We start from the raw sequence: 24,312 nt of genomic DNA, 5'->3' as shown, positions 1-24,312 counted from the left end.
CCCTCCCTCTGCGCCCTCCTTCCTGCATCTGAATCGCAGTCTGATTTTTCTCCGGGTCTGGTGTGGAGCTCAGCATTGGACCTGGGCTTTTGGGCAGATCAGCACATTTCCCCCATTTGCTCCTTCCTTCCTCTCTTCCCACCTCCCCCTGTGCTTTTGTTTTCCAAATTGTGGGCCTATCAAAATTAATGAACTCATTTATTTTCTCTCTATTGAATGCACACCAAAAACGATTATATTTCTAAATAGGCCGATGGCGCCGTGTGGATGCATCTGAGCCTCCTGGGAGCTACCAAAGCACCGTGTTACAACCTTGGGAACCCTTGCGAGAACAAGATGGGGAAATGTGAGAGACCCCTGACAAGACAAAAGGTTTTCTTGCCCGATGCTTGCCTGGTCCCTTTATTCCCCATTCTGAGCATGTCTGGGGCTCCACGAGGATGTCAGTGATGAGGATACACTGGGTGGTCAGTATTCCAAGGGGCTGCCAAGGCAAAATCTAAGACACATGATTTTGCTGGCAAAGCAGGTGTCCTGCTTTGAGTTGTAACATAACCAGTGAGCAATAGCTCATGAAATGACCTTCTTTTCAATTTATTAAAGGGCAAGCCTTTCTTGGAAATCCATCGATTTCCCTGAGCTCTAAATCAAGACTGCCTCTACCAGGGCCCTTTCAACATCTCTTGCCCCGACATTGACTTTCACAGACTCAGGCACTAAACCGACTATTCCTTCCTTTCACTCGCCTGGAAGCCCAACGTTAAAATGTATTTCCTAACGGTGAGCGTGTGCCGCGGGCTGGATTTTCATGTCTGTCTCTCTGATGTGACAGTGGGTCGAGCGTGATGTCAAGTGTCTCTGTGTTCCAAGGCCACAGACAACGGCCTTTTTGCTGGTGAAAAGGAGGACAAAGTCAAGTGATGCTGGGAGATCAGCTCCCACTACTCCCCCACCCCCGAGGGACCAAGAAGCCCCCTGGCCCTGGTCAGTAGCACGATCTTGGGACATATTTTTATTCCTGTGTTGACTTGGTTCTCCGGGTCATGCCTTGATCCTTTCAGGGTGCACTTTATAACCCGTGCTGATCTGCTTGGAAGCTACAAAGTAAGCCCAGGGGAACTGGAGGTGCCAGGACCGACCTTAGCCCTGACCTTGCCCTCCACCACTTTGACTTGCGTCTCTTCTGCTGTGTGCACGACAGGAGCATCTCCTTCCAGCACTGGACGAGCAGGCATGCTCTGGGGATCTGTCAGAACTTCACAGGGCACTCCAGGGTATCTCCAGGAGACAGGAGTGAAAATATCCCAGGGGCTACCCTGCCTGAAGGTCCCTGGAAGAACAGAGATAAATTAATAGATAGTAAGCATAGGATGGGAGGTAACCTGTCTTCTCATCAGAGTGAAGCTTGGCTAGGTCTCCTTAACCCTTGCTAGGTCCACTTAATCAAATTCAGTTCTACTCCTGTAGTTTCAAAAGAAACGATTCCACGGCCATCGGCCCTGGAGACTCAAGCCAGAACGCCTCCTACAAAATGTATCACATCGGGGCGCAAGCAACTCAGCACGTACTAAGAACTTGCAGGATAAATCCAAAATCATTCTGGCACCTTCTTCAAGAAATATCAGCTAGGGAGACGAGAAACTGCTGAAACAGGTACAGAGTCTCTCTGCGCAGTAAATTGGGTTCATTTCATCACCCCAGCTCACTCAGGCCAGGCCTTTCCCATTACACAGCTCCCCCAGTCCTGACTCTTTCCTAGCTAAACGTGATCACATGCTTCCGTACCAAATTCACAGCCTCCAGTCTCGCCGAGTTCTCTAAATTTAAATGTCTCTGATTTTGATAGTTTCTGTGAAAGTAAACTGACTTTAAGGTATACACTGGATTTTGTCCCCCTCCCCCAAATTCTTATGTGGAAACCCTAAACCCTAGTGTGACTGTATTTGGAGATCAGGCTTTTATGGAAGTAATTAAGGTTAAATGAGGTCACAAGAGAAGGACCTTGATCCAATAAGATCAGTGTTCTTAGAAGGAGGGACACCAGAGTATTTGCATTTTCTCTCTCTCTCTCACTTTTTCTCCACCCCTCCCCCTACTCTCTGGGCCATATAAGGACTCAACAATTGGTGTCCATAAAAGGAGTCCCTCTGCAAGAACACGTGAGAAACACACACGTGAGAACACACATGAGAAATACAGTTCTGTGGCTTAAGCTGCTCAGTATGATAGGTATTTTGTTATGTCAGCCTGAGGTGACTAATACACCTGACCTCAGAGAATCCATGACCTGATGGAGGCTCCACCTGAGGCCCTGAACCGGGACTGAGCAGCTGGCCAGGTAGGACAGTCCTTGCCGATGTACTCCCCGTCTCTGCTCCTCAGGTGCACAGTACGGTCCAGGGAGGATGACAGCAGAACCTCTTCTTCTTCTATCAGCTCCAAACTCATGAGATAAAGGAGAGGAGAGATGCCCCAAGGCTGCTCCAGCATGAAAGGGACATCGGCTCAGTATGTCAATACTCCATTAATTAAAGTTGGAATATAGAAAGAAGCCAGGTTAATCTCCTGAATTATCCTTGGCAGCATCTTCTCCCTGTCTCCTACCATGCCACTCCCCCTCCAGATTCCCCAACTCCAGATCCAGGACATCAGACAAGATATACTGGAAACATCTTATGGACGATGCGGGGAAGATCAAGAGCTTGGAAAGAAACTTCCGGCCAGGGTTCAGGTCCTGCTCCAGCACTGACTCCTTTTAACTCCAGTGAAAAAAATCTAAAACTGGGCTTCCCTGGTGGCGCAGTGGTCGAGAGTCCGCCTGCCGATGCAGGGGACATGGGTTCGTGCCCCGGTCCGGGAAGATCCCACGTGCCGCGGAGCGGCTGGGCCCGTGAGCCATGGCCGCTGAGCCTGCGCGTCCGGAGCCTGTGCTCTGCAACGGGAGAGGCCACAACAGTGAGGGGGGAGAGGCCACAACAGCGAGAGGCCCGCGTACCGCAAAAAAAAAAAAAAAAAAATCTAAAACTTACTAAGCTTCGAAACTTACCAGATCAATTCAAGGAGAACAATCATCCATTTACAAGGAAAATGAAGACTTCAGTCTCTTCCTTTACTCTGTGTAGGTAGCATACACATCCTGTTCTCATCAAGAGCAGAATTATAATACTACTCTCCTCCTTTGACTAATTCGGAGGGCTTCTGAGAGAATCCATTTGATCCAAGCTGTGAGAAGTATTTGAACTCTTTTACACATTCTTGAACTCTAAAACAGATGGTACTCACAATGTCACCATGCTGATATGGATCTGCCAGAACATCACATCTAAATCAGAGGAAAGAGCACACCTGAGTATGGTAGGAGAGGTGCCACCCTCATGCTAGATGCCGTATAACAGTCCCTACAGGATGGGGTCGGATCTGGATGAGCGTCCAGCAGGGAGAGAGGTCCTGGTGTAGCAAGTCATTGGTCTTGCTACGTTAATTTGATACATGTTTGTCAAGCACCTACTATGTACAAGACCCCATGCCAGCTCCAAAGACATATGAAATGGGGCCTGTGCAAGGTCCTTACCCTATGGTTTCCTTTAGCACTTAGGGTTTGGTAAGCATGCAGGAGTACGTAAGTAATCAAATATGATTTTTAAAATAGCTTGGTGAAAGCTACGTTCCCAGTACTTGGAATAAAGACCAACGTAAGGCTGATCACTCTTACTTCTAAATTGCCATTTCTCATACTTTAGCATTTAAACTTCTCCTGTGGTGGAACAGGAAAAACTGAATAAAGGGAGGTATGTGAGGGAATCCCCTGGTGGCCCAGTGGTTAGGACTCCGGGCTTTCACTGCCGAGGGCCCAGGTTCCATCCCTGGTTTGGGGAACTAAGACCCCACAAGCTGTGTGGTGTGGTCAAAAAAGAAAAAAATAAAAAATAGGGCGGGGTGATGTGTGTGAACATTTACTTCTAAATTGGCTTCACAGAAATGTAATGAAATATTACATAACCATTTAAATATGTTAAATGTTAAATATGCTAAATAGACCTAAATATGCTTATATGGAAAGCTGGCCAAGAGATACAAAGAAAAAAACAAGTCCTGAAAATGATGTATTGTAGGTGTGTGTGTATGTGTTCCCGTATATGCATATATACATGCATAGGAACTTTCTGGAAGGAAGTTGAAATTCATTAACAGTGTTGCTAGGATGCAGAAAAGGCAGGTTAGGGTGGCAGAGGAGGTCAGAGAAACAACTACTGCTTTTCATTTTACATTCTTTCATGCTGTTAGATTTTTTCTAAACATGAACACTTCTATAATTGTATGAAAGGGTTTTAACATTTTAAACGTATTTTTGTTATTACCAAAGCACTATATATCGAGAAAAATTAGAAAAGACAGATTTCTAACAAGAAGAAAATAAAACATATCTATAACCTCATGTATAAAGAGATAACATTTGTTAAATCCTTGACGTATATCTTTCCAGGGTTTCAATCTTCCATATACTTCTTCATTTTAACAAGGGTAGAATCGTATTGCAATATTGTTTTGTGATCTGATTTTTTTTCATTTAACAATTTTATCATGAGTATCTTCCCTGTGAAGACATTTTCATATACAGCTTCCATATTTAATGACTAAATGATATTCCAGTGTATTATACCATCGTATATTTAATCAATTCCCCTTATGTGGGACACCGAGGTTTCTCTATTATTTTCCTCTCTCTCATAAACAATATGTTGATTCACAACCTTATAACTAAATCTTTGTGCATGTTTCCTATTCTTTCTTTAGGCCAAATCCTTAGAAGTAGAATTGCTGGTTCAAAGCTTTAATGCACATGGGCAACTTGCCCTTCAGATAGTATACACCAATTTACCCTCCATCCAAGAGTGTATGAGGGCCATTTTCCTGTTGCCTTGCCAACACTGAATACTTTCATGAAAATATTCTTCTCTGATCTGTTCTTAAAGGGTTTTAAGAGACCCCTTCCTCACTGGTAACAATTTAATTTTATCAACCAGAATATTTAACTAAAACTGAAGCTGTGCTCATCATAATGTCTCACATGGAGAGCTCATTACCTACTCTTGGGAGGCTGCGGCTCCGGTCCCTGCAGACCATACTCCTCGATGTTGTAGACGTGTACAAAGCCGTCCTGGTCAGCTACGTAGGCACAGGCAACCCCTGTTGTCACCGCCATGCTGCTGACCCAGGCTTTGTCTCTGGACTGAAAGACACACGCACAGGGATCATTACACACACACAGAGGGCCCGTTACATACACACACACAGGGTCCATCACACACACACACACACACACACACACACAGACACATACACAGGCTCCATCACAGACACACATAGGGCCCATCACAGACAGACAGGCGCGCACACACACACACACACACACACACACGGCCCATCACAGGTAAAGCTTATGTGTCAGACAATGGCAAGTGAAATGCTGTCTTCCGTTTATAATTCTATTTATAGTAGAACTATAAATGGGAGACAGAACTAGTCACCGTGCCTGTATTAAACTTCCAGCGAGGTAGAAATACAGACAATAAAGCTAAGGGCTTAGAGCCCAGCCCAGCTGCTGTGTCACATAGGCTAGTGTCAAAAAATAAAACAAAACACCAAACCTGAAGCATGGAACTTATTTCCAATCCACAGCCCGACTCCCAGGAGTGAAGTTTGCAAAGGGACAGGGCCCGCCGAATAGCCTCCAGAAGGTGACAGAACCTGGAAGGAGGGAAGCAGGAGGAAGGGTCCCTGGGCCTTTGCGTTTTGGGGTTCCTGAGCTCCCTGGGGTTGCGTCTGGGAGCCTCCGCTCAGAGGCCCTGCAGCCTCAGAACTCCAGGGCTGCTGTGTCCCTTGGCTTAATCTGACCAGTTAGAACCACCAGTTGGTGTATATTGGGGAAGGGGGTCCTCTTGGTGGGTTTTGGATTAAATGGCTCGATAGCTTCTCCCTTCTCCACTATTCTGGGCAGCCTTCCTGACGGAGGAGGCTTCCTTGGGCTGTGGAGGGAAGGTATGGAAGTTTGTGCTATGGTGATACTTAATGTGTGCGTGTGTGTGTGTGTGTGTGTGTGTGTGTGCGTGTATATGTGTAAGTACTTCCTTTAAAGCCACTGTGGAATTTGCCTAGTCAAAGGAATTCTCTGGGACTTCCTTTTGGCCTGTCAGTCACAATTCTTGACTGGTTGGCATGTGGGTGTTCACAGCAAGCCTGTGAAGTAGGGGGCCCATGCATACCTCTTCCTCTTGGGAGCTCCCTAAATCTCCAGACTGTGGGATCCTCCTCTTCTCCCAGGGGAGGCGGCCCTGTGCTCCCAACCAGGGAAAGCAGAGGCGAGGAACGCCCAGGGTGGAGGGTGGACAGAGGCGCCCGAGGGCACCCGGTGCCGACAGGCCTGAGGCTTCAGGGCTGGGCCGGGCCGGGCTGCGGGAGGAGGGGTCCCCCTCGGGAGTGGGTGCAGACAGAGGAGGACGCCCCCCTCTCTAGCGAGGAGGAGAATGCAGACGACCGAACGCCCTGGGCTCCGTGCTCACGGCTCCAGCCTGCTCTTACAACCAGAACTACACAGGGGGCTGCTTTTACATTGCCATTTAAAATAAAACCCTAGCGCTTTGCAGCAGGGCGCTGGCCCACCAGTTACATTTCACCGAAGCCGGGAGGTCCTGTCTTCTGTGTGACGTCACCGAGCTAGCTAGTGGCGGAGGAGGACCCAGAAGCCGTCTTCTAGCTCTCAGCGGCCGGGCTTCCACGGCTGACCCCCGTTACATAATTCTCGGCTCTTCTGTCCGCCGCCTGCAGGGGCTGTGACGCTCTGTCCCTCACAGGCTGTGCTTGATGTTTATCTAACCCCCCAGCTGACATCCTGTGAGCCCCATGCCCTTCCAGGAATCGTCAAGGGCCTCTGGGCAGGCGGCAGGGCGGGGATACTTGACTGGGAGGGAGTCATCCTCCCCCAGCTGGCGGGTGAGTGGGCGGGGCTCGTCAGCCGGGGAGCTCCAGGGGGGTCCTGCATGCCTGGCGACCCTGCCTCTTGGGAGCCGGGCCTGCAGTGGCCGCGTCTTAGAGAAGAGCTGCGCGGCCCCTGTGGGCTCCGTTCTCACCCCGGGGCCCGCTGGCCATTAGGGAAGTGGCGGCTGATTTCACGTTGGCTGCCCGAGTCTTCAGGGAGGTGAGGCAGGAAACGCTTCTGTGTGGGCCTGGAGACAAGGAGAGAGTTTCGGCTGCACTCCCCCTGCAGCTGCCAGCTCTCCTCTCACCCTCTCCTGTGGCCGCCCCTGGCCCCGGGGTCGCAGAGCTGCCCCTGGACCTGGGCTGGAGCCGGCGAGGAGCACGCAGGCGCACAGGCGGCCTTCCTGGGCCAGAGCCAGCCCCGCCTGCTTAGGGGGTAAGGTCTGACGTGAAGGCTAAGGGCCCCTGTGGCCCAGGGCACCCCGGGGCTGCCCCAGGACCCCAGGACTTCTGCAGACAGACAGGGATTGGGAACTTGGTCTGGGCTGGAGGGAGGGGCTGAGAGAGCTGGTAGGGCTGTCAGGGGCTTTGCCTGGAACTCCATAGACACTTCCCAAGAGGTCCCCACTCCCTGGAATTCCTGGAGTGGAATAATACTAATTAACCTTTATGTCACTTTTTACATAAAACCGTGGGAAATCACGTGGTACTGGATTATTTGTCCCAGGGTCAGATGAGGCAATGGAGACTTAGTACAGTTAAAAGCTTTGCTCAAACCCATAAAGAATTCATTCCTTCCTCCCCCCGCCCCTTTTTCTTCCCCCAAGTCTGTTACATCCCTAGTAGGGACTAGGCATCATGCTGAGTGCTGTGGAAATCTGGGGAAGCAGAGAGCTGAACCAAACCAAAAAGAACTACCCCGAGAAATGAGCAAGATCTTATCGGCACATGGAGGAGGGTGGGGTTATTGTGTGTGGAGAAGGCAGGGGTCAGAGGAGGCCTCTCAGGGGAGGCGGCTTTGGATCTGGAATCTCGAGAGATGAATTGGGCCCTGGGCAGCGCAGGGCCAGGGGAGGTCCAGGGAGGGGAAGACGTCAAGCTCTGACCTTCACAGCACATCGAAGTGTTGGAATAACTTCTAAACCGCTCTCCCTACTCCCCACCTTCCACTCCTCCTGCTGAACTTGAAGTATCCTCAACACAGGGGCCACCTCTGTCTTTTTCTTTTTCTTTTTCTTTTGTTTTTTTACCATTTATCTCTAACCTTTTAGTATACAGAACTCAAACATTTGCTGTTGCATAAAAATCCTACAAACTTACTTAGATGCAAACCTCCAAGAGCCACAGAGAATGTAGCTACTTGGGTGTTAGGAGCGGGGCAAGGAGCTCCTTCGTCTTACCCTCCCTGAGTCTGTGGGCGCCAGGGATACCTTGCCCAGACTGGAGGTGAAAGGAAAGGTCTCATGTAAATAAAGATGTCGGTGCCAGAGTTAAATACAAGAGGTGCTGCTCCCTTGTCTCAGCACCGGGGGGACACCCACGACTCAAGCCATCTGTCATTCACAGCATTTATGTGGGCCTGACTCTGAGCTCGGCGGCGTGCTAGGCGCTTGGGAAGCCACAGAGGGTGTGGCGGACTCAGGCCCTGCCCTCAAGTGGGTAATGCTCACATGAGGATTAACCGTTCAGTGGACACTTGCTGTGCCAGACACTGAGCTGGGTACTTCTCAACGCCACCATATTCCAGATCACACCGATCCTAGTTAGACATTATGCTCTTGATTTTATCAGCAGCGAGATCGCGGTTTAGAAAGAACTGCATTGCCTGAGGTCACACAGCTAATACATGGAGGGGCTGAGATTCAAACCCAGACGTGTTTGCATCCAAAGCCCATGCCCTTGACATTGGGCTTTGTGGTTGTCTTTGGGGGACTGAGGGTTCTCAGGGGCAGATGGAGGGTCACCTACATGGTGTCCTCCCTGGCATCTGGGATGCACAGTCAGTGACTGGGCTAAGTGTCACCTTACTCTCAGGTTATCTGGCTCTTGGGGTATTGACTTAGGGGGCGGCGGGAGGGAGGGTGAAGGTAAGGGGGGAGGGGCAGCAAAGATAAACCCCCTTCACTTGCCCACTTCATCCTGGGGGAGGGGCTGTGGAGTCCTGGGAAATGGGTGTGTGTGCTGCTTCCACACTTACCCATGTGTGGTCTGGGGGAGCATTTCACTTCCCTAAACCTCAGGTTTCTTCATCAGTAATAGGGAGACAATGCCTCCTGTTTCACACTTTCAGTGAACTATATGGGACTCATGTTCCATGACTTTGCTGTGAAGGCTGAATGGAGGTACTGAATCTAAGGTACTCAGAGCACAGAGACACTCAAGCAATGGTAACCGTTATAATTACTTTTAGTTAAGTCTCTAGCCTCAGTTTCCTCATCTATGAAGATGGGTCCAATAGCACCTATCTCTCCGGGTTGATGTGAGCACTAAGTGAGATAAAACATTAAAAGCACTCAGGAAAATGACATATAAGATTAAATATGTTACTTAAACAATTATTAACATATTGTTATTTTGTTCATTATAATTATATCATTAAATACTATTAAATATTATTTTATTAAAATTATATTAAATATTAGTTTGTTATAATAACTCAATATTATTATTTACAAATGAAGTAAATATTATTATATCGTTTCCCTAGATAAAAAGCCTTAGTCTCTTAGAACCAATAAATGAATTCAGCAAAGAAGCAGGATGCAAAGTCACACACAAAAATCAGTTGCATTTCTATACATGACCAAGAAACAATCTGAAAAGTAAATAAATAAAGAAAAAAACGCCATTTACAATAGCATTAAAAGAATAACATACTTCTCAATAACATAATTCTCAATATGTATAAGGAAGAATGAAGAATGAAGCTAAAGTGCTGAAAAGTTGGCAGAAGGAAATATGTTTTCAGCTCATTCAGCTTTGCTCACACAATTGCCTTTCTCTCTTAGCTCCTCTCTACTGAGAATGACTTCAGAAGAATTGTCCACATGGTTTTCCAAATGAGATGGCAGCCTCCTTAGCCAAATCCCTTGTGAAAATGACCACCGTATTTTGTTTTGACCTTCAAGATGAGCCAGTACTGCTCTTCCCGGAAGGCGAGGGGAACTTTCACCTCTTTCCACCTAATTTGTACAACTGTTGCAATGTTGAAATGTGCATAATTGGGAACTAGGGCTGGCTTTGCATTTTTGGAGTAAAGAGGAGTTTTTCAAAACCCAACGGTCACATAACTTTAAGCAATAAATGCTGCGGCAAACAGGGTTTTAAATTAGAACTGCTGGCTGAAAGGTCAACATTGCATTCTTGGCCAGTGACTTAATTTTCTCTTTAATGCAATGAAAATAAACCTTTAGAAGGAAATGCCACCACTTTTTCCCCAAAGATTCTTAAAGCTCTTAGGCACGTTCAGAAAGAGCTTCACAGAAGAGTCTTTTTTATATGCAGTAAAGGGGATAGGAATAGACTGGATAATAAATCTACAGGTAAGAATTTCTTTTGAATCTCGTGGTGTCCAGAGGTTTCAGTTTCTAACCACTGCCCTCCAGAGCGTCTTTTAAGCACAGCGAGGCTGACTGCGCTGCTTTATCCTTATTTTACCTGTTGGGCAGGAACATCTTGTCTCTGGATTTAGGCCCTGAGCCCTTTGGGGGCAGCACCAGGCCTCACGTCTCTCTCTAGCCTTCTCTATGCATCTCCCATGGGGTTATGCCCTTGCAAGCGGCTCAAAGATATTTTCTGATCCAATGAGTCATGGGAGCTTTTCCTTGGCTACTAAGTCATCAAATGCCTAAAGCAGGGATTGTCGTCTGGGGCTCATGGCTCTCTAAGGGCTGGCTGTTGGGCTTCAGGAGAGGCAGGAACTCCACGGTTTTATGCAAAAATGCCCAGCGCTCTGTGTCTCCCCTGCTGGGGCCCCATGGATATGAGGAGTGGGTCCTCTGGCTGTCAGCAGAATGGCCGCTTGGGAAGGATGATGGTTGACTTTGCACGTGGGGAGAGCAGCGGTAGGAAGCCCATTTGGCTGTGGGTCCCCGCCGGTTTTCCATTCCAGCACCACCAGCAATGAAACTGACAGATAAGCAGACCCTCTCATGTGTATTTTCCACACGGCTCAGGACTTGCAGGGAGAGGGATGTGATTACCAGCTCCAAGACCTAGCACTGGGCCTGGCACACAGCAGGAGCTCGTTAATATTCTTTGAGTGAGTAAGGGAATGAATGGACCCACGGTCACACCAGCAGAGAGAGAGGGCCATGAGGAACTGGAACCAGGGCAGAAGAATTGGGAAGAGTGCAGTGGGGCGGTGGGGTAGAGTTTTGCAAGGCAGTATACAAGTTAATAAGGACAGGCCTCAGTGGAGGCGGGGCGGCCATGGGCCATGTGAGGACCTGGGAGCCTGAGGTCGCCAGAGGGGCTGATGGTGAGGGGGGCATAAATGTGAGGGGGGCCTGAGGCCACACAGATGAGTGACCATCAGGAGATGACATCTGAGCCAGGCAGGGGAGCCAGCTTGCTAGCTGGGTGAAAGAAGCACGGGGAGGATGGTCTTGAAGGTAGAGGAGTAAAATCAGTGCTGGAAGAGCTGTACCAACAAAGCCCAAGGGGCTCAGCACGGGAGAGAGTCTTCTAGGGGGGCAGTGGGTGAGAAAAGTAGTCCTGGAGGTGATGGGCTGGCCTGTGAGATGGGCTTTTTTTGTTTTTTTTTGCCCAGCATTTTATTTCTTTATTTTTATTTTTAAAATTTTTATTGGAGTATTTTTTTTAATATCTTTATTGGAGTATAATTGCTTTGCAATGTTGTGTTAGTTTCTGCTGTACAACAGAGTGAATCAGCTATATGTATACATATTGAGGTCGCCAGAGGGGCTGATGGTGAGGGGGGCATAAATGTGAGGGGGGCCTGAGGCCACACAGATGAGTGACCATCAGGAGATGACATCTGAGCCAGGCAGGGGAGCCAGCTTGCTAGCTGGGTGAAAGAAGCACGGGGAGGATGGTCTTGAAGGTAGAGGAGTAAAATCAGTGCTGGAAGAGCTGTACCAACAAAGCCCAAGGGGCTCAGCACGGGAGAGAGTCTTCTAGGGGGGCAGTGGGTGAGAAAAGTAGTCCTGGAGGTGATGGGCTGGCCTGTGAGATGGGCTTTTTTTGTTTTTTTTGCCCAGCATTTTATTTCTTTATTTTTATTTTTAAAATTTTTATTGGAGTATTTTTTTCAATATCTTTATTGGAGTATAATTGCTTTGCAATGTTGTGTTAGTTTCTGCTGTCTTCAGAACCTTTTTTTTTTTTAATTCCATATATATGTGTTAACATACGGTATTTGTTTTTCTCTTTCTGACTTACTTCACTCTGTATGACAGACTCTAGGTCCATCCACCTCACTACAGATAACTCAATTTTGTTTCTTTTTATGGCTGAGTAATATTCCATTGTATATATGTGCCACATCTTCTTTATCCATTCATCTGTCGATGGACACTTAGGTTGCTTCCACATCCTGACTATCGTAAATAATGTTGCAATGAACATTGCGGTACATACTCTTTTTGAATTATGGTTTTCTCAGGGTATATGCCCAGTAGTGGGATTGCTGGGTCATATATGGTAGCTCTATTTTTAGTTTTTTCAGGAATCTCCATACTGTTCTCCATCGTGTATTGGAGTATAGTTGATTTACAATGTTGTGTTAGTTTCAGGTGAATGTGAGATGGGCTTTGATGGACGGGTGCCTGGAGATGTGGACTGAGCTAGTTCAACTCTCAAGCTCCGCCCCCCAGCTCTAGGAATCTCCATCTGACAAGTTAAGCCTGAAACTAGGCCAATCCCTTATAACCGGGAAGCAGTCCAGAACTGAGGTTCCTTTAGACAACATTGCCAGGAGTCGGAGCCTGCAGGCCCGGGCAGAGTGGTTGTGGAGCCCGCCCTGCCCCTACGTTCTCTATCTTCTGTGCCATCAGAGGGCCTGCGGATATTCAGCTTGCAGTGCATGTGCCCTGAGATGACATTCCAAATGATAATCTCCCCGTCGTAGCTGGAGGTGGCAAGGAGAATAGGCGGGCATTGAGCCGCACAGAGGGTGTCCTCCTTTTGCCCGTGGTTCTGGGAAAGAGAGAGAGACAGAGACAGAGAGGAACAGAGTAAGAAATCCAGTCCCCCGTCACCCACAGCTCGCTCCCCTTCATTGGATGCCTAAGACAGAGGAGACAGAGGGGCCCCTCCTGTGGCTGCCCCCCATTAAGGACTCTTGCGGAACCTGGTGGCCCGGCCCAGCCCAGGGGGTCGGGGGCAACCCTCCAGGTCGGAGTCTGCTTGCAGGTCAGTCAGAGAGGTGCTGCATCTCCTTGGGTCAGTTTTATCACCTTCTCCAGGGAGGTGCTACTCCTAGCAGCTTCCTTACCTCCTCCTAATGCTGGCAAGGAGGTTATTCACAGGGAGCCCTCTTTGGGGCTGAAATCTTGATGGTAATGTGACAATGGAACCCAAGCACTGGCCAAGGGGGTCTGGCCTCCCAAGAGCCCCAGCTCTAAATTCCGGGGTGTGGAGTCCCTCAACTCAATTCCTCCAGGGCTCCCATCTGCCCCGCACTGTGGCTTACAAGTGCTGTTAGGAATTGGAATTGTCTATTCTCCTTGAAAGGAGGATTTAGGTGTATGGATCCTTAAGAAAGATAAGAAACGAAATGAAAATGGTTTTGTTTTTGAGACCAGTACTGCAGAGTTCAAAGAATCCCTGGCCATTATCCTTTCAACTTTCTCACCGGGGTACAGTTTCCTTGTGAAAAGAATTGGCTTCTCCCGGGGTTGTAAAGATCTTGCTCCCTTGCCCTCAGGCACTTCCCACAGAGAGTCCCTTGAGGACCGATCCGTGATCACCTAAGAAGCCCCTTCTGCTTGAAAGCAGCTGGGAAGACGGTGGGTAAGACAGTTGGAAAAGAGCAGGTCGGTGGCCCTCTCCTCCCCACAAACTTCTGTCTCCAAATCTTGCCTCCTTCTGAAATCTGTGAGCGCTTGTGTCTGGGCTTCTCCTTCCCTGCTCCTACCGCCTGCGGAATGAAGTTTACATGCCTTGGCACGGTTTTCAGGTTCTGATTTAGCTCTCCAACCTCATTTCCCTCCTGTACCTGGTGCTCCAGCCCCTCAAAATATTTATAGTCCTTGAAAACAACATGCTTCTCAGGCTTCCAGACTTGGTTCACGCTCTCCTCCTTTCCCCTCATCTAGACTGCCTTTCCCTACCTTGGCCTCCCAGAAAAGTCCTAGTGATCTTTTAATATCCTGTACAACGTTAGAGCGAAAGTTAGTAGTTCCCACCTCTGGGTTTCTCCAGCATTTTATATTATTATTAAACCATTATTACATTAATTAATACATTATCATATCATCTGTCGCATCGTATGATGATTACTTCCTTAGTTTATCTCCTTGCCAGTCTGTGAGAGTCTGGGCCGGGAATCACATTTTATTCATGTTTGTATTTTCTGTGCCTACCCACTAAGGATGGCATTATGTCAGTGCTTGATAAATAGGGGGTTGAAAGAATCGATAAGTGAATGAAAAAACATTTGAATGAACTAACACTTCACTGACTCTTGCATGACTTCTGCCCTTGCAATGGCCATGGCTTTCCTGCGGACGTTTTCTGCAAACTCTGTTCTTTGACTCAACAGTCACTCATCTGCAAACTCCGTGAGGGCAGGGATCGTGTGATGACCACTTTGCTCATCACTGCATGTTCAGTGAACAGCGCAGGCTGGGCCCACATTTGACACATGCTGGTTGAATGGAAGCATATTAGTTGTGCAGCTACTATAAACCAGGCCCCGTGCGACATCCTGGGAATACAATGGAGAAAACGGACAAGGTCTGTCTTCATTGAGTTTGTATTCTAGTGACTTGTGGCTTTTGGAATATTTACAGAGGCATAAGGTACGGTTGGGTGGTGGGAAATGGTTGTGCCCTATGACCTTCCTTTCTTACGGCTTGTCTTAATGGCTCGACATCCAGACAGTTTTGAGGGAGATCGTTCAACCCTGGGAAGCTGCAGAAAGTTGGGGGCTAATAAGAATCATAAGAAGTCCCCTGGTTATGAGCTCCTAACCAGCCACAGGGCAGCAGGAATGTCATCTCCTAGGTTCCCTGGCCACCCAAGGATGGCGCAGTGAATGCATACAGTTTCGCATGCCAAGCAGAAGCGGGAAGTGGACGCTTCTCTGAAGAAAGTCACATGCATCACATCCTGAGCTGCCATTCCTGCACTACAGGCCTCCAGGCTGAACTCAAGGAGAACTGTGTGGATTTGCTGCTGGGCCTCCTGCCCCAACCTGAACCCGGGCCATCACTCTTCCTGGAGCAGAAACAGCTGCCTGGGGCTCAGTGCTCCTCACTCTACCTGGACCCCAATCATGAATCCCACCACAGCAGAGGCTCCTGAGATGCTGTGACCGCCCTAGGCAGGCCCAGAAGGGGGTGAGCCCCAGGAGTGAAGGACATCCCCATCAAGTGTCACTGTCTGCGTGGAGAGTCGGACAGGGGACCAGGGCTCACCAAGTCATCCTGCCAGTGTGGCTATGGCTTCCGGAAGTGGTGAAAGTCACATGGTGTGTCCTGCATCCAAAGCCAAACAGGAGATGTTGTACAAGCAGTAAAATGAGCTGCCAGCACACTCACAATTTCAGAGAGAGGCGTTGGCACATTTTACAGCCCTACCCCTCACCCCATCAGGGATGTAGATTTTTGAAATGTCAAAGCAAATTCCCCTAGTGCCAGTGGGAATAAAAAGCAATCCACTCCTGACGTTTGGGTGGTTGCATTTCAGCAAATCATACGCCAACTGACACGCTCTCCTCGGATGGTCTGCATAGTTTCGCCTCTGTAATAAGACCCGTAGCTGATGCATGAGCTGAAACAAAAGACATCAGCCCAGGAACCTGTAATACCAAAGGACAAATTCAACGCCAAGACCTCTCAGGCAGTCATGTCTCAAATCATCTGAGGATGCTAGGCTTAGGCTCTGACATACAGCATACTTTCAAATGAATAAAGGACTAACAATGTTTAAAGACTTTGGAAATCCAGGACCATCCAGCAGGGCAAGCAGGGGACATAAAATGCCACAGGTAGATTTAAAACGTAGTTTTAGTCAGCATTTTCATCTTCCTCTGTCTCTTAACCCCTTTTCCCATCTCTAAGCCATAAAAAAAGATTTTTTTTTTTTCACAGACATGCTTATGGATGGCATTTCATCTCCTCCTCCCATTTAGAGAAGGACTACGGCATAAAGACAAGGTTGTAGGAAGAAGGAAAAAAAATTAAAGGGCTGGACAGTTGACAATCTGGTTAATCTTCAGTTAGGGGGTGAGAATATTCGAGACCCAGCTGGAAGCCCCTGCATGCTGGGGAGGAGGGAACATGGCCAGCCTGCACGAAAGGTAAGAAGAAGACCAGACAAGGTACGGAGAGCTACCACTGTCAAGGCACAGTCTGGTTTGGATCCCCAAAGATGACCTCTCTGCCCCTGATGGCTTTTATACCCTGAACTTTGTGAGACTGTGATTTATAAGAAATATCTATTTGGTCTTTGTCCACATTCTGGCACAGAGTACCTAAAACCTTGCAATTTCCTGAGTGATGAGACCATGGAAGCTCTTCGCTCTTTTCCCATACCTTGCCCTCTGCATCTCTTCCATCTGGCTATTCCCGAGTTATATCCTTCTATAATAAACTGATAATCCAGTAAGTGAAATATTTCTCTAAGTTCTGTGAGATGCTCTAGAAAATTAATATAACCCAAGGAGGGCGTTGTTGGAAACTCTGATCTATAGCCAGTTGGACAGGACTTGCAAATGGTGTCTACGGGGCAGGGCGGAGGTGGGGGCAGGAGTCTTGTGTCTTGTAGGACTGAACCCTGACCCTGTGGAATCTGATGCTCTCTCCAGGTAGATAGAGTCAGAATTGAGTGGAATTGTAGGGTACCAGCTGGTGTCGGAGAATTGCTTGTTGGTGTGGGAAAAACCTCCACATGTCAGAATTGGGTACAGAGTCATTACACTTCTTCCCATAGGAAAGAATTAAAAAAACGGAAACAGAAAAACTAAAAAGGTTTTTTAAAGGGAGGGAGGAAAGAAAGATGGGGGGGGAAAGGGGGAGAGAGGGAAGGAGGAAACTCTTTTGCCCGTATCACTGCTTAGCTTATACCAGAGAGAGGTATAAAGAATTTCTCCAAAATCTGTTTTTAGAGAGAAAAGAATCAACAGGGCATGGGGGTGGGGAGAAGCATATCAGTCTGAAGCAGGGTTTTGAAATATCATAATTTTGTACATTTCACTTACAAAGTACACATTTATTCTTCTATCCCATCCAACAGCTATGATACACCTAGAACAATAACAGACTATTACATTTTGATACTTAAGCTTATCATCTGTTTAATTTTTGCATAGAATCAGTACTGTGGCCTCATTTTGCTGTGTCTGTGTGATAAATGAAGAGAGCAAGAAAATCACTGCTTCTGTTTTTTATGAAGAACAAGATAAAATGTGATTTGATAAACTAGGGTCAGTTTTTTAACTGGTTCTTAAAGGATTAGGGAACAGAAACAGGATACCCTGGTTTGCTTTCATGGTCTGCTCCATGAGCAGCTTGCCTTCCGGAGGATTATTTGATCCTGAGATCATGGCTGAAGCGCGCAGGCAAGGGCACAAACAGAAATTGATCAAGGATTGTTTTTAACATTTTAATGTTCAGGAGGGAATGTATTGGATTTTTATTCTTTGACTTATGGCTGCTGAATTTAACTACCCTAGCTTGTGATTTATTCCTTAATAAAGCAATTGGTGGAGAGATACACTGTTTCCTATCTCTACCTCTAAACCATTATCAGAATGTGCAGAGAATTGTTTCCAATATTCTGGAAGAGCCTAGTTGCCTAAATTACCATCAGGGAGCAACCACAGTTTGGGGAATTCTTTGACACATCTGCTTCCGGAAAATTCCCTTTTACTATCTTGGCGTCCTCCTCCAGGACAAAGTTTGTATCAAAAAATATGTCCCATTAAATATCCAAGATGACCCTCATATTCAAGCTGACTAGAACTCACTTATTTTGGCTTACCTCCAGGTAGGTATAATCACAGACTTCACTTTGTTTTTCATCTAGAAAGATAATATTATCAACTTAGAGTAAGCGTTTTTCTTTATTAGTTCTTGAGTCAGTTTACATATATTGACTTAACCCAACTGATGACTGGGGAAACTTCAGCACTTACTTTTTAGTTTTCAGACCACAGTTAGGTGTCTTTCAAGCCATCGAAACACAGCTGATACCACTCTCACTGCCCTAAAAGGCTGATTCAGCCCTCGCTCAGCTATGGGAAGAGGCTCATCTTCTTCCTGCCAGGACCCTGCACAGGGCCTGGCACTTACTGACTGGGTGAATGAGCAAATGAACGCATGAGGTCAAAGGCAGAACTAGGAATCACACACTCATTACTCTGCGTAATTATTTTTTTTTGGCAGATCCGTGAGGCATGCGGGATCTTAGTTACCAGACCAGGGATCCAACCCGTGCCCCCTGCGGTGGAAGCGCGGAGTCTTAACCGCTGGACCACCAGGGAAGTCCCTACTCTGAGTAATTTTTATCTTATTTACTTGGACTTCATTAGTACTGATAGCTGAAGAAAGTTTGCCTCTGATCTTCCCCGGAGTTTCACAGGCCAGAACTGCGGAAATTTTACCAGGAACGGACACGGCACACACATGAACAGATGGAATAAGCAGCCTTGAAAAAAATCACAGTGACACACAAAAGAGAGTCGCATTTAGTTCATCTAGACTTTGTGATGTTTGACTTATGTGATTTTTAAAATGTTTTAAAAAGCTAAACTCTTTTAAGAAATGAGGCCTATACCAGGCAGTGAGGGAACAAATGCATGGGCTATAGATGGGAGAACAAACATGTATATAATGTGTGTCCTTCCTACATAGAAGTTTAGAGTCACTGGCAATGAAATGCTAGAGAAAAAGAATGTAGGATTGTTACATGCATCCTAGATTTTATCTCAACTGATTTCTTCTACATGTACTACAAACGCCTAATCTTGCATCATTATTTTATGGGGACCTTTGGTAGGAGGTGACTCACCATGTTTCAAGGTGTGAAGACAACGTCCGTTGTTGTAGCTCCATATTTTCAGACAGCCATCTCTGCCCCCAGTAACTAGCCTAGGAAACAGAGACCCCCCCGTCAGGACTGCATGTCAGGGGTCACCCTGCCTAACGGTAGAAGATTCTGGAGGGACTTCCATGGTGGCACAGTGGTTAAGAATCCGCCTGCCGATGCAGGGGACACGGGTTCGAGCAACGAAGACCCAATGAAGCCAAAAATAAATAAATAAAATAAATAAATAAATAAAATTTAAAAAAAAAGATTCTGGAGAAGGCACATACCCTCTTCCACTGGAGTCAAAGGTCAGACAATGGAGTCCAGCATTGCCATGAACCTCAATAAAATCAGACAACAGTACTCCTGTTTCAAAGTCCCATACTTTCACCACCTGTGTCAGGAAGTTGGAAAGAGTAGCCTGGAGACACTGGCTATCAAATTAAAGAGAATTTGCATTTAGAGGTCTAGTGTCATAGATATGAAAGATGAAAGTTTACCCCCAAAGTTTCCGTACTTTCAATACAAGTTGGTTACCTGAGTGTGTTCATTAGCTAGGGCTGCCATAAGAAAATACCATAGACTGGGGAGCTCAAACAACAGACATTTATTTTCTCACGGCTCTGGAGGCTGGAAGTCCACGATCAAGTTGCCAGCACGGTTTGGTCTCTTCTGAGGCGTCTCTCCTTGGCTTGCGGATGGCCGCCTTCTCACCGTGTCCTCACAAGCTCTTTCCTCTGTGCCTGTGCCACGCAGCATCTCTTCATGTGTGTACATTTCCTCTGGCTGTAAGAAGACCAGTCCGACTGGATTAGGGCCCACCCTAACAGCTTCATTTTAAGTTGATGACCTCTTTGAAGTCTCCATCTCCAAATACAGACACATTCTGAGGTACTGGGCGTTAGGACTTCAACACATGAATTTGCGGGGGGAACACAGTTCAGTCTATAGCACTCTCTGAGAAGATTAGAAAATTTAGAAATATTGGATGAAAATCTCCTGGCCACCTAGACTCAGAGAAGATAGGTGCGGATTGACTTTTGAGCAGCATAATTCATTCACCATCAAAGCAAAGCTGAATGGATAGATGATCCATTTTCTGGGGAGGATATTTAAACCCTCAGCTTTAGGACTTCACTGAGTCCAACTCGTTCCAGTCTTGTAGTTACTTTCTTTTAGCTCCAACCTTTGAGCAGCTTTTGAATGAGGATCATTTTTTTTTTTTAACGTCATAATCATTGGACAGGTTTATTGAAGCTGAGAAGTTTTCTCACAATCCATATGGCTTCTGGTACAGGATGTGTGACATCTTTCCAGCCACAAGGCCCCATCCACCAAACCAGGACAGATCAACACCTGTTTATTCTGGAATATAATCCAGCATTAAGCTACTGCCACATGCGGACTGTGCAGTTGTTTACACATCAAGCTCTCTGGAACGTCTGTTTGCACACTTGGCCTTCACAGAACATTTCCTAGGGGCAGGGAGGAAGGGAAGACGAAAGAAGATGAGTTGGCATGTGGTCTGCCCCCTTCTGCCACAACACTTTTGACACCAGGTACGTGGTGTCTTTTCCAATCCCATGTCTCCAACCCTCTGACGCCAAACTGGATGGTCGAGAATTTTTCTTTCTTAAAATTTTCACTTTTACTTGTATCTTTCTTTCTCCTTTTTTTTTTTTTTTTTTTGCCGTATGCGGGCCTCTCACTGCCGTGGCCTCTCCCGTTGCGGAGCACAGGCTCCGGACGCGCAGGCCCAGAGGCCATGGCTCACGGGCCTAGCCGCTCCGGGGCATGTGGGATCCTCCCGGACCGGGGCACAAACCCGTGTCCCCTGCATCAGCAGGCGGACTCTCAACCACTGCACCACCAGGGAAGCCCTCTTTCTCTTTTTTAAAAAATATTTATTTCTATCAAGCAGTCCTGGGATAAGCAGTTGCGGGTGATGATACGGCAGCTCCATTGTCACGGAAGTGGGGATCATTTTTAAAGGGAGGTGAGTAGCATCTGTCATGACTGGTAGGGGTAGGTGCCCCCCGCCCCCCCAGGAAGGACCTCGTCTGAGGCAGGCTTTCTGGATCCTGTGACAGTGTCAGAGGAGAAACGCTTGAGGACAGCACTCTTTCTCAGGACTATTGAACGGTCCTTCTAGCCTGCCACTTTGTAAAAAAGGCTGCCCCATTGACATTAGAGAAACTTCTGGGTCTCCAAGGCAAAATCCAGAGAGCACTCTTGCTGACTGCAGGTTGCTGAGATCGGTACACTTGGCTTTTAGTGGTTTTCATCTTTACTTTACTTTAGTGGTTTCAATCTTTGCAAACATCCCGAAGTTCCACAGCATGCAGCGATTTGTGATATGGCTGAGATCCAGAATTGATTTAAGTACCTGATGGCACGGACGAATGAGCAGGCAGAGCATGCGCTGGACAGGCAACGAAGGATCAACGCCCGAGGGAGGACTGCCTTGCTGCCGTGTGATTAAACACAGCTTTTATTTTATTTTATTTTATTTTTTGATTTGCCCAAGAAAGCCACTTGCTGCTGCTGGTAATGGAAGTGAAAAGATCGAAGACTGAAGTGAGCAAGGGAAATCCTCTCCGAAAATGACTTTAGGGTTCTATTTACAGAATCAAGAAACGTCTAAAGGTGCTATGTATAATTTGCAGGTATACCTACCTCACTTACATTTTGTGGAGGGAATTTCATGCCATAGCAGGGCTCCTTTAAGAACTTCACCGTCCCAGGGACTTCCCTGGCGGTCCAGTGGTTAAGACTCCGCGCTCCCAACGTAGGGGGCCCGGGTTCTATCCCTGGTCGGGGAACTAGATCCCACATGCCGCAACTAAGACCCGGCGCAGCCAAATAAATAAATAAATATTTTTAAAAAATAAAGGATTTCACTGCCCCATGTTGCTCTTCCTTTTGGAGATCCCATCCATTTAAGTATATTAAAATGCAACCATGTCCCCCATTCAATATAATAGAATTTTGCTAGTAAATTTTAAATTAATTTAAAGAATATAGTTTTAAGCTCAGTTGATAAAAAATTGTTATTCTTATAAACTTTGGTATTACATAGAACTATGTGTGTGTTAAGTTGCAGCTCATAAGTAATGTGCTGTAAACATTAATGGAGCATTTATTAATTTTCTTTGTACAGTTTACAAGGATTTTCAGAGGCAAAGTTGGTGGCCCTAGCACTCTGCTTATACAACTGAATGAACACAGTGTGGTATAGTGGTATTCATAAATTCAGACTTCATCAAGATCTTGGACTATATTCTCTCCTCCACAAATATCAAGTGTAACGTGGTTTAGATGTCATGAATTGTGACGGTGGACGTGACGATGATCCAAAGATTTCACACAGCAACAGATTTGCAAGGTGAGCGAACACTCAAATCAATAATTTAATTCAGTAAGTATTGGCGAGTTTATTACCAGCACGTGCCTAATACAGTAATAGCTGTGAGGGTGTTTATATCTCAATTCAACACCTACCTACCACCCACCACTGGGGGAGACGTGCATATCAAAATAATGCTATTGAGGGAGACAGACTGTGTTACCATGGAATTAGGAGCCCAGATGCTAACGGAGCCATTCATTCTGCCTGGGTGTGGGAGGGGATCTAGGATGCTTTCTTAGAGGAGCTGGTATCTGAGTTGTTTCTTAAAGAATAAGAACGGTTTTGAGAGATCAAGAAGGAAAGAAGAGGGCTTCCCCGGTGGCGCAGTGGTTGGGAGTCCGCCTGCCGATGCAGGGGATACGGGTTCGTGGCCCGGTCCGGGAGGATCCCACGTGCCGCGGAGCGGCTGGGCCCGTGAGCCGTGGCCGCTGGGCCTGCGCGTCCGGAGCCTGTGCTCCGCAACGGGAGAGGCCACAGCAGTAAAGATCGAAGACTGAAGTGAGCAAGGGAAATCCTCTCCGAAAATGACTTTAGGGTTCTATTTACAGAATCAAGAAACGTCTAAAGGTGCTATGTATAATTTGCAGGTATACCTACCTCACTTACATTTTGTGGAGGGAATTTCATGCCATAGCAGGGCTCCTTTAAGAACTTCACCGTCCCAGGGACTTCCCTGGCGGTCCAGTGGTTAAGACTCCGCGCTCCCAACGTAGGGGGCCCGGGTTCTATCCCTGGTCGGGGAACTAGATCCCACATGCCGCAACTAAGACCCGGCGCAGCCAAATAAATAAATAAATATTTTTAAAAAATAAAGGATTTCACTGCCCCATGTTGCTCTTCCTTTTGGAGATCCCATCCATTTAAGTATATTAAAATGCAACCATGTCCCCCATTCAATATAATAGAATTTTGCTAGTAAATTTTAAATTAATTTAAAGAATATAGTTTTAAGCTCAGTTGATAAAAAATTGTTATTCTTATAAACTTTGGTATTACATAGAACTATGTGTGTGTTAAGTTGCAGCTCATAAGTAATGTGCTGTAAACATTAATGGAGCATTTATTAATTTTCTTTGTACAGTTTACAAGGATTTTCAGAGGCAAAGTTGGTGGCCCTAGCACTCTGCTTATACAACTGAATGAACACAGTGTGGTATAGTGGTATTCATAAATTCAGACTTCATCAAGATCTTGGACTATATTCTCTCCTCCACAAATATCAAGTGTAACGTGGTTTAGATGTCATGAATTGTGACGGTGGACGTGACGATGATCCAAAGATTTCACACAGCAACAGATTTGCAAGGTGAGCGAACACTCAAATCAATAATTTAATTCAGTAAGTATTGGCGAGTTTATTACCAGCACGTGCCTAATACAGTAATAGCTGTGAGGGTGTTTATATCTCAATTCAACACCTACCTACCACCCACCACTGGGGGAGACGTGCATATCAAAATAATGCTATTGAGGGAGACAGACTGTGTTACCATGGAATTAGGAGCCCAGATGCTAACGGAGCCATTCATTCTGCCTGGGTGTGGGAGGGGATCTAGGATGCTTTCTTAGAGGAGCTGGTATCTGAGTTGTTTCTTAAAGAATAAGAACGGTTTTGAGAGATCAAGAAGGAAAGAAGAGGGCTTCCCCGGTGGCGCAGCGGTTGGGAGTCCGCCTGCCGATGCAGGGGAACCGGGTTCGCGCCCCGGTCCGGG

General features: G+C 46.8%; 1 protein-coding gene across 1 annotated transcript in view; it reads right to left on the bottom strand.

Moving 5' to 3' along the window:
- Positions 1–24,312, bottom strand: part of LOC102987306 (WD repeat-containing protein 49-like) — a 111,072-nt gene that overhangs the window by 1,625 nt on the left and 85,135 nt on the right. The window contains 12 exon segments of the mRNA XM_024125814.2: positions 1,152–1,330; positions 2,355–2,443; positions 3,283–3,322; positions 5,089–5,230; positions 5,678–5,748; positions 7,128–7,223; positions 12,969–13,134; positions 15,579–15,638; positions 17,363–17,408; positions 18,131–18,185; positions 19,174–19,253; positions 19,479–19,585. Of these exon segments, the coding sequence (XP_023981582.2) occupies positions 1,152–1,330; positions 2,355–2,443; positions 3,283–3,322; positions 5,089–5,230; positions 5,678–5,748; positions 7,128–7,223; positions 12,969–13,134; positions 15,579–15,638; positions 17,363–17,408; positions 18,131–18,185; positions 19,174–19,253; positions 19,479–19,585 (1,131 nt within the window).

The sequence above is a fragment of the Physeter macrocephalus genome, chromosome 13, assembly GCF_002837175.3.
Source record: "Physeter macrocephalus isolate SW-GA chromosome 13, ASM283717v5, whole genome shotgun sequence".
In the NCBI taxonomy this organism is placed as follows: Eukaryota; Metazoa; Chordata; class Mammalia; order Artiodactyla; family Physeteridae; genus Physeter; species Physeter macrocephalus.
This window is presented reverse-complemented; position numbering and strand designations above follow the sequence as displayed.